This window comes from Enhydra lutris, unplaced genomic scaffold (assembly GCF_002288905.1).
Source record: "Enhydra lutris kenyoni isolate GAN:26980312 unplaced genomic scaffold, ASM228890v2 scaffoldscaffold38, whole genome shotgun sequence".
Lineage (NCBI taxonomy): Eukaryota > Metazoa > Chordata > Mammalia > Carnivora > Mustelidae > Enhydra > Enhydra lutris.
Genome location: NW_019154122.1, coordinates 6,460,679 through 6,471,103, shown reverse-complemented (window position 1 = coordinate 6,471,103; position 10,425 = coordinate 6,460,679). Strand labels below are relative to the sequence as shown.

Here is a 10,425-nt window from a genome sequence, read left to right as displayed (position 1 = left end):
ATTACTATTACTATTACTATTACTATTACTATTACTATTACTATTACTATTACAGATGAGAAAACCGACTTCCGGGATACTGATGCTGTCGCATGGCTCCAGGGCACAGCTCCCCGCCCCACAGAGCAGCACCTGAACCCAGGGCCTCCTCTCTCACACGGCAGAAGCACCTGGCGCCTGTCAAAGACCCAAGCAGCAGGGCCAAGGGGACGGGCTCGTCCTCCTCTCCACCCAGCTTGTGTCTCCTCCCTCCCAGCATTTCCCAGCTCTCGAGAGAGGAGGGCGGTGGTTTGCTGTTCATGGGCGCTGTCTACTCCGTGCCAGGAAAGGAAAGGTGGGGGCAGGGTAGGAAACCCCCAAAATGGGCAGCTGTCTGCCCCCCCCCGGGGGGGTGGTGAGCAGGGTCTACCCCAACAGAAAGGGTTCTGCCTCGGCGTCATTAGTGAGGACAACGGGAAGGCACCGAGGGCACCCGAGCTCCACACCTGCCTCCATCATCCCTGTGCTGGCTGGGACCCTCGTGTCTGAATCTTCCTGGTCCAGGGTGATCACTCGGGACAGCTCATGACTGGGGGGGAGAGGGATCAAAACAATACTCAGAGCAACATTGTTGGGGCACCTGCGTGGCTCTGTCCGTTAAGCAACTGCCGTGGGCTCAGGTCATGACTTTAGGGTCCTGGGATAGAACCCCAAGTCGGGCTCTCTGCTCAGCAGGGAGCCTGCTTCTCCCTCTCCCTCTGCTCCCCCTGCTTGTGCTTCCCCCCTCTGTCCAATAAAGGAGTAAAATTAAAGGAAAAAAAAAAAGCATCATTGTCCAGGAGCAGATACTCTTCAAAGTGGTTTGTGTGTACGAACTCATCTCCTCTCAAGGCAATCCTAGGAGACATCTACCACTGTCTTTACCGCCTGGGAAAATAAGGCAGGAGGGAGGCTGAAGAGCCTGCCCGGGGCCACAGAGCTGGTAAGAGGTGGGGCCAGAATCCACCCCATGCTGTCCTCTGGACCATTCCAACAGCAAGCATCCAGCACCTACTATGTGCTGGGCCGGGGCTGGGGGGCGGGTACCAGAGGCAGGTGCTCAGGGAGCACCAGGGACAACCACAGCCCAATGGGGATTCCGTCAACCTCTGAAGCCAGAATTAGCATCACTTCGTGCCACTAGTTACATAATGAGCCCCGTCACACCATCTCTAACCCTTCTGCTCTGCGGCGGATGGGTCTCCCCATTATACAGACAGGACAATGAAGGGCCAAAGGAGAGCCACACCACCAAGGCCACAAAGCGCTGGGTGTGGGCTCACCAAGGGGGCAGGGGAGAACATTCCAGGAGAGAGGCACTGCCTGGGCTCTTCTAGGAGGACTGAGAGCAGAGTTTATGTCCAGGAAGCGATGGGATGGGCCAGCCCCCTGCCCAGCACAGCCTGTGCCCATTCCAGGGGCAGGCAGGCTGGGACATGTGTTGGGGAGTTCTGAAATGCTGCAAACTAAGCAGGTAGGTGGACTGCGAGGAGTGACCCAGGATTCTTGCAGGGGACAGGACGGTAGCCAATTTCAGCCCACCCACCCCCTGATGGTGGGGGGGACCCCTGGCACCCAGCAGCATCTGGTACAAAAGTAACAGAAAAATTCACAATTGGTATAAACCTACGATGTGCCTGGGCTACTTTTTTTAGTTATTAAATCTATACATAAATATAAATATGTATCTTGGTTCTTTCCAATAAGAATGTGCAGAGACATAACTGAGGATAACCCCCTGATAAAGTCAACGAAATAGAGAAAAAAACCACGTCAGGGCCCAGGGAGACAGGAGGCAGTCAACTGGGGGCCTGGTGTTTACTAGCTTAAAGCCTTAGACGAGTTTTCCTTAACTTTCAAGGGCTTTAGTTGTTTAATCCACGAAATGGGGAATAGTAATGCCTATAAAACTATCACAGGCTGCTAAGAAGCCCAGTAAAATAATCCATGTCATTACAAGGTACGAGGCCACGGAGATAGTAAAATAGACAAGTCTACGAAATAAAAGTAAACTACAAAAAAGTGTATGCAGATGAGCCCCCCATTATACTGTTGGGTTTGCTTTTTTTTTTTTTTTTAAGTGTATATATTTGTGGAAAGTTAAAAGGATATTAATCGAAGTGAGGGCAGTGGTTACCTCCATGTGGTGAGATTCTAGGTCATTTTCATGTTTTTTTGCTTTATCTGCACTTTTTCCAATGGACACACGTTAATTAAATAAAAAGAAAATGCATGGGGGTGCCTGGGGGGCTCAGTCAGTTAAGCACCAAACTCTTGATCTCAGCATTGTGAGATCGAGCCCTGCACTGGGCACAGAAGCTGCTTGGGATTCTCTCACCCCCTTCCCACCAATCATGCATGTGCACCCTGCATTCTCTCTCTAAATAAATAAATCTTAAAAAAAAAAAAAAAAAAGGCGGGGGGGAATGCATGATTAAGAGTATTTTTAGGGGTGCCTGGGTAGCTCAGGCTAGGTGAAGTGTCCAACTCTTGATTTCAGCCTAGGTCATGATCTCAGGGTCGTTAAGGTGGAGCCTGCTTAAGGTTCTCACTTCCTGGGACGCCTGGGTGGCTCAGTCGCTTAAGCTTTTTGGCTCAGGTCATGATCTCCGAGCTAATAAATAAAATCTTACCAAAAAAAAAAAAAAAAATTTCTCTCTCCCTCTGTATCTCCCCCACCCCTTTAATAAATAAATAAATAAAATTTGGGGGCAAAAGATATTTTTTTTTAAGATTTTATTTGACAGAGAGAGACAGGGAGAGAGGGAACACAAGCAGGGGGAGCGGGAGAGGGAGAAAGCAGGCTTCCCGCTTAGCAGGGAGCCCCACACGGGGCTCAAGAACAAGACCCCGGGATCATGACCTGAACAACGGCAGATGTTTAATGACTGAGCCACCCAGGCGCCACCCCCTCCCCCGCAAAAAAAAAAAAAAAAAAAAAAAAAGGTGTTTTTAAAAAATCAGTTGAGATTCCTGGCACTCCAGGCAAAAAGGGAAACACTATGAACATCATCACCCACACCAGGTTCCACAAAAGAGGTGATTTTCCTCAGCATTAGTTCTATGAACAGGACACGGAGAGATACTATTAAACATGTTCTAAAACTGTTTCTCCACAAATGGCCCAAGAGCATCCTAAATATTAGCTGAATAAACAAAAAAATGGCCCAACATCAGACCTGTTTTTCTAGCACAACGGCTGTCTGCTAGGAGCAATTTTGGCCTCGGAGACGTTGGACAGTGTCTGACATTCCTATATGGACGGTCCCAACTGTGGAGTGCTCGTGGCGTCTCGTGGGCAGAGGCCAGGAAAGCTGCCGAACATTCTCCAAGGCCCAGGACAGCCCCTAACACACAGGGTTACCCAACTCAAAATGTTAACGGTGCCAAGGTTGAGAAACCCTGTCTGGGGCTCTGGGCCAGCTGCTCTATCGAAAGAGGTAACCTGAGCCTTCAGATCAGGTTGCAAAAAACGCTTTAGCTCCACTCGGGAGGCTCTGTAATTAAGAGCAGGAAGCGGGAGCCTGACTGCGATTTTAGCTCTCCATTGGTTTTAACTGGCAGATCAGTTTCCCATCTGTAAAAATAGGGATAGTACAATGCTTACCAGCACACTGCCAGGTCTATGGTTCTTGATCGCTTGATAGATGTTACTGCTATCGTAAGCTTTTTTTTTTTTCCTAGAATATGGATTGCTTTCTACCAGGTATTATAGGTTTTTATGGCTAAGCCCTCTCCCCTGCACCATTAAACTGAAAACTCTCCGAAGTCCCCATCCATGTGCAAGTCCCCTGGGTACCCCTCTCTTCCAGGGTTTAGCACATGGCACATGGTAGGTGCTCAGTAAATACATGAACTTATGGTCTTCCTCCCCCATGGTCGGGGGGTGGGGGTGGGGGCGGAGGGTGGTGTCCGAGTCCAGGGAGAAGCTTGCAAAAGAGATTGCACTGAAGGTGTGGCCCCCAACCTTGGCTTGGGAGAGAAGTCCTCCCCCATGTGCTCTTCCTGTGGCCTTACCTATGAAGCCCCCACCCACAAAGGACACCCAGAAGTGTTGAAACTGACCCTTGCCCAGGGTGCGCCCCCCCCCCCCCGCCCACTATCCCTTGGGAAACTGATTAACTCAGAAAAGGCATAGCTCAGCAGGGAGACAGAGTTGGTCACAGTCCTAGGGGTCAGGCAAACAAAATTCAAACTGGGGGCGGGGGCTGCCCAGCCCTGAAAGAGAGGCCCACAGAAGTACCTGCCTGTCAGACTGAGCCTGTCTGGGACAGGGTCTGTGTTCTGCCTACCTCCCTCCACCCTCCACCTAGCGCAGAGGGTCTCTAAGAACATGTCACTGAGAGGCACCTGGGTGGCTCAGTGGGTTAAGCCTCTGCCTTTGGCTCAGGTCGTGATCTAAGGTCCTGGGATTGAGGCCCGCATCGGGCTCCCTGCTCACCGGGGGCCCTGCTTCCCTCTCTCTCTCCGCCTGCCTCTCTGCCTACTTGGGATCTCTCTCTCTCTGTCAAATAAATAAAATCTTAAAAAAAAAGAAAAAAAAAAAAGAAAAGAAAGAGCATGTCACTGAGTGGGCAAGGGTCCAGGAATCCAACTCCACGGCTTGGGCATTTGCAGGGCTGATCTACCCCAAAACTACACCTTGGTTTCTTCACCTGTAATTCGGAACATCTCCGGCACAGCTTAAAAGAGAGTGATAAACGACTATCTGTGTAATAATAACTGGGTATTAAGTGCCAGGCACTGTTCGATACACTTCCCGTGTAGTGTCTCTCCCTCAGAAATCACAGTGAGGCATGCATCAAGCACCTCGCCCAGCGTCTGGCCCATTACAACCACTCCCTAAGTATTACTCTTCCACCTACCGGGAGGAAGGGTCCCTTTTCTGCCCAGGACTTAATTTGGAAAAGGGAGAAGAGGAAAGAGGAGTCCCGGTAGAAAGGGGACAGGAGACTCAGGGACTCCCAGAGACGAGTCTTGAATGTGAGACCGAGGATGGGGGGCTGAGAAGCGCTGTGCAAAAAATCGAGATGCACTCTGTCGGTGGGTTCCCTGTGAGGAGGAAGACGAGCGCGAAGGAGGCGACTTTCCGAGCGTGGGAGCCAGGAGGGGTCCACCTCGCGGAGGAGACCGGGAGGTGGGTCGCAGCGGGAGGAAGGCCTGGGTGAGGGGCAGAGGGCTAGAGGAGGCGACCCCCGGCGTGGGGAGCCCTCGCGATCGCCGCGGGGATCTGGCAGGGAGGGGCCCCCAGGCACCCCCGCTCCCGCCCGCCGCAGACTCGGGGCGCACTCACCCAGGTTCCCTCCAGGGGCAGGCCAGCAGGGCACGGCGGAGCGCAGGCTGGAGCGACTGCATCTCGAGCTCGCAGCGGAACTGTCCGCACTCGGTGAGCCCCGGGGTTGCTCACAGATCTTGAGCTCCGGGCGCGACCAGAAGGCGGAGCCCCGCCCGGAGCGCACGACCTTGGCGGGCGGGGGGGAGCGGATCACGGGGCCGTTTTCCGCGTCAGACTTACCCTAAATGCTTCCGTGTTTCCTCTTGGTAATACGATCACTCTGATTAGAAGGCACTGGAGGCGCAAGTATGCGACCTAGGACAAGGCAGCCCAAAAGGGAAGCTTTGGTATTTACACGTTTCCCCCTCGTCTTTTATGGTATGGCCCAGTCGCCCTCCGGGGGGCGGGGAGAGGGGGCGTGAGCCCCCTCGACCAATCAGAATGACACACCGAAGACTGTGAGCCAATCGGGTGGGCGGTCCTGCTGTAGCCTTCTCCGGGAGGGGCGGAAAGAGCCAATGAGAGAGCCGGAACGGGACAAGTGTAAGGAGCCGCGGAACAACGGCGGGTCGGTGAGTCAGGTGTCGTGAGCGTCCCGGCCTGAGGGTTCGGTCTCCCGTTGGCGGAGCGGCCATCAGACTCTTGGACCCCGCGGGGCCACACCGCGGCCAGCCCCGGGCCTCCACCCGGGGGGGCGGCATCCCCTGGGATGAGCCTACAGACCCTGCCTCCAGCCTCTGCCTGGTGGGCACCCACCCACCCTGCACCTCCGGGCCTGGCGCTTAGGTAAATCGGCCTGCTTCCTGGCCAACTAGGATCAGTGAGAGAGAAAACCCAGCCGGTCCATGCTTAGCTTTTCCTTCAAAGCCCCTGACCTCGTGATGAAGAACAGTTGGAAGAAAGGCAGGTCAGGGCTGATCAGAGTAAAACAGCCGGCCAACAAGCCCATAAAGCCCCTAGATTTAAATGCCAAATTGGCAACCCTATCGGGTTCCCCTCCCCGCCCTTTGGGAGCTTTGTACCCTATCATCCAATAAACTTTACGATCGTTCAATAAACCTTGCTTTGCTGCCCACCACTCTGTGTGGTCTACCTCTTCTTCCAAGCAGCGTGACCAAGAACCAGGGGCACTGGAGGAAAAGAAATCCTGTAACACTCAGAACTGGTTGTCCCTGCGTTCCATCCCACCACTCCCCACCCCCAACCCCTGAGTCAAAATTTTGGTTTTCTCTTGGAGAAGTTGTTTGCTTGAACACTTTATTTAAAATTCGGATTCTGGGAGTGCCTGGGTGGCTCAGTGGGTTAAGTGACCTACTTGTGATTTCAGCTCAGGTCCTGATCTTACGGTGGTGAGATCGGTGGTGAGATCGAGCCCCACATCAGGCTCTGCGCTCAGCCGGGAGTCCATCTGAGGCTCTTTCCCTCTGCCCTCCCCCCACAACCCCACCCTACCCCACCCTACCCCACCCACCCACTAGTGCCAGCTCTAGGTCTCTCAAAAAAAAATTAAAAAAAAAAAAAAAAAGCCGGATTCTGAAGCCTTCCTGATGGCTGGCTCTTCAGGATTCATTCCATTCCTAAATTAATTGAAGCTTTTAGAGCTCTCTTCCGAATTACCTCTTAATATTTTCTGCAAAGGCAACAGAGAACCTGCTGAGGAGTGAGAGTGCTGATGATGACTGTGGTTCCTCCTTAGGACATTAGCAAAATACCCTATTTCCCTGGGACTCAGTTTCTATAGTGGGGGGGGGTGTGTATCGCCCACATTATTTCATGTTACTCCTCTTTCTCCAAGTCACACCCTTTAAGACAGTTTGGGGATTTTAAAGAGTGGGGAGAAAAGGAAGCTCCGTTAAGCGCAAGTCTTTTTTTTTTTTTAAGATTTTATTCGTTTATTCATGAGAGACACAGAGGGAGGCAGAGGAAAAGGGAGAAGCAGGCTCCCCACAGAGAAGGAAGCCCGATGGGGGGGGGGGGGGTCGACGGGGGGGAGGGGGGGTTCGATCCCAGAACCCTGGGATCGTAACCCAAGCCAAAGGCAGATGCTTAACGGACCCGGCAACCAGGCACCCCTAAGCGCAAGTCTTAAACATGGTAAAGAAATAGACTGGAATTGGTGTCTGTCCCTCTGAATCCTTGGAGAAAACCCCAGTGGGGAGCAGGGCAGCTCACAGGAGGCAGGGTCTCCCTAAATCTGGCCATTAATAGGAAGAAACTAGAACACTGGACAGTGTCAAATCCAGAGTCCCAGAAGGTGGCCCCTCATGGGCACCATAAAAGGAGGTTAAACAAAGGGGGGTGGGTTATGATCAGCAGGACCTCAATGCAAACCAGGCGATGCCAGTTACTCAGCCTGCGATCGCTCTGGCTCGCTCTTCCCCTTCCGTAAAGTGTGTATGGTAATAAAGTCTGCTCTATCGCCCTCCAAAGATTTCACCATGAGGTGCCCATATAACAAGGGATGTGAATTTTCCCTATTTTATCACCAGCTGGCTAATGGCTTTGTTTTGGTGTTTATGCAGCCCTCAGGCCTCTTGCCCTTTGCCCATCACTATTTTATCCTCAATTTAAAAAAAAAAGAAAAAGCACCATCAATTCTAAGACATTTCACTTTATTTAAAAGAAGCCAATATACAGGATATAAAGGGCATGATATTTACAACAGTACAGTAAACAGGTTGGTTTTCCGGTAGGATCAGTAGTCTTTCAATGAGTATAAACCCCCCCTTTCCCCTTGACACTAGACCCAACTGGCAGACAAACAGCAACAGTGGGGTGGGATGGGACTGCGGGATATAAAGTTTCCCTGGATGGAGCTAAAAATCAGGTAGATGCTAAAACGTCCACGAAGGGGTCTTGCTGGGGGTGGAGATGATGCCTTGCCTCATTTCTCTTGAGGGCCCGGCAGCGGCAATGGTGAGGGATTTGCCCAAGACTAACACACAGCCCAGGTCCAGTCCCGAACCTGGAAATCCTCCAGTCAAGGAAAATTCCCTTTCCGAGAGAATCAGCCTTTACCCATACCCACTCAGCTGCCTCCAGACTCCCCATATCAAGAGGATGCTCGGGGTCTCAAGATGGTGGAACCCAGGTCTGAGGAAGTCCCAGCACCCCAGTTCCTGCCCCAGGCCCTGGAGGAACACATCAAGGACTGCAGCCCAGGCATCGGCTTGGAGTAGGCACAGCTGGGGCTGGGTGGTGGGCATCTCCCAGCCCTTCCATTCTTGCTCCAGTTCCCTGACCACCCGGGACCCACTAGGGTCCAGGCCCCAAGGAAACCGAGCGCCACCTGAACCAACAGTCCCATAGTCACCCACGGTCCGCTGCTTCTCAACCTCTCCCAAATACAGCTGACCTGGCAATGGAAACTTGGCACACCAGACCCATGTCACCGAACAGAGGCCATCCTCTGAGGCAGAGCTTGTCCCCTACCCGGTGCCCCCTCTCCCCTCCTCCCCACCCACCTCCATTCTGAATTCCCCGCTGCCCACCCACTCCCACAGGTGCCCCCCCACCCTGAGACTTTCAAGGACTGAGGAGCTGGAGGGTGGGTTAAGGAACAGGGAAATGGGGTGAGGTGGGACGTACATAGGCTCTGCTAAAGCCGCTCACAGGTGCAGGGGTGGAGGGTGGGGAGGCCGGGGAGATGGGAGGGGCACTGATCAAATTCAGACCAGCAGTGACATGAGTCTTGTTCACGGGAGAACACTGGGCTACCAGAACTGCCTACCCTAGATTTAAAAACCCTTTCCTTTCATAAAAATAGATGAGAATCTCTTACTTTATAAATAGATTACATTTAGCTTAAGTTACACCTTATATTACCCCCTCCCCCACACCCTCTCCCCCCTTCCAAGCCCAAGTGGTTTGCTTCTCTGAAGGTCAGAGCTAAGTCCACGATGGACTGGCCCTTCAGAGACCTCAAGATATATTGCTACAAGAAAACAAAATGTGTTTACTTGCCAATGTTTTGTGGGTTTTTTTCCCCGTTTGGAGTCTCAGAGGAGTGTGTGTGTGTGTATGTGCGTGCGTGCGCGTGTGTCTTCCACAACCGGGGAGCCAAAAAGAAGCTACTCTCCCTGCCCCTCCCCAATCCTCTCTTTTTATAAAACCCCCAAAAATAGGAGAGTGAGAGAGGGCAGCACAGGAGAGCCCATCTGAGAACAACCTTAAGATACCAATGTCAATATGACACTGGGCTTAGAAATAGAAATTTGTGTATTTACAGCTTTACAAAGGACGGAGCAGTTCGTCCCAAGCAGACCGGGGGCTGCTCCAGCGAGCGTTGGGGTCTTTCTTGGCAAGCTGTGGGCTCACGGCAGGGGCACAAGCTAGGGCCCACTGGCAACAAACTCAAAAAAGAACTTGGTGGGGAGAGAGGCAGCCGGGCTGGTCAGCCACACCCTTGCCACCCCCAACACCCCGCATCCACCTGCCCCAGATCCTAGCTCCCCAGGGCAGAGCAACTCTGGAAAACCAGCAGGAAAAAGCTGCACAGCCAGCATCCATGTCTGGCTGTCACCATTTCCACACTCCCTGGCACCCTAGTCCCAGAGGCAAACGTCCTATATACATGAACATAAATAACACCACTGGACACCGACAGCCATGGTCCCCTTAGTACCCCCGAATACTTACACTCCTGCCTTATGTCTTAACACAACAGATAGCTCTGTCACCCTCCCCACCACCTTGAGGAGCAACCCAAGCCTGGCCTCTGCTCTGCTTCCCAAACCAGGTCATTCCATGACCCCCCTCAGCCCCAGACAGAGGAGGCCCGGGGATGCGGTGGGGGGGGCGGTGTCCTCCCAGAAACGGAAAATCTTTCCAGCAGCTGAGGTCCACGCCTGACTTTGGTTAAAATAAAACTAAAACTAAAACAACAACACTAATTACAATAATAATCAGGTATGTTTGAACCCTGTAACCTTTAGAACAAGGGTCAGTGAGGAGGAGGGCCAGGGGCTGTCTCTCCTCCGAAACCACTGTCCCTCCGCGTACCTACCCAGGGGCTGTCTGGCTGGGAACGGAAGCTTCTGGGCCAGACTGCCACAGGGGACCAGCAGGTTCCCTCAACAACCACAAAAGAAAAAGAAAAAGAAAAAGAAAAAAAAAGAGAGAAAAACTCACAA

The 10,425-nt window shown here is 52.5% G+C and overlaps 1 protein-coding gene across 1 annotated transcript in view; it reads right to left on the bottom strand.

Annotated features, from left to right (window-relative positions):
* LOC111154830 (aldehyde dehydrogenase 4 family member A1) overlaps positions 1–5,373 on the bottom strand; it is a 26,494-nt gene extending 21,121 nt beyond the window's left edge. The window contains exon 1 of the mRNA XM_022514758.1: positions 5,312–5,373. Within this exon, the coding sequence (XP_022370466.1) occupies positions 5,312–5,373 (62 nt within the window). The remainder of the gene's footprint in view (positions 1–5,311) is intronic.
* Between the last annotated feature and the right edge of the window lie 5,052 nt (positions 5,374–10,425).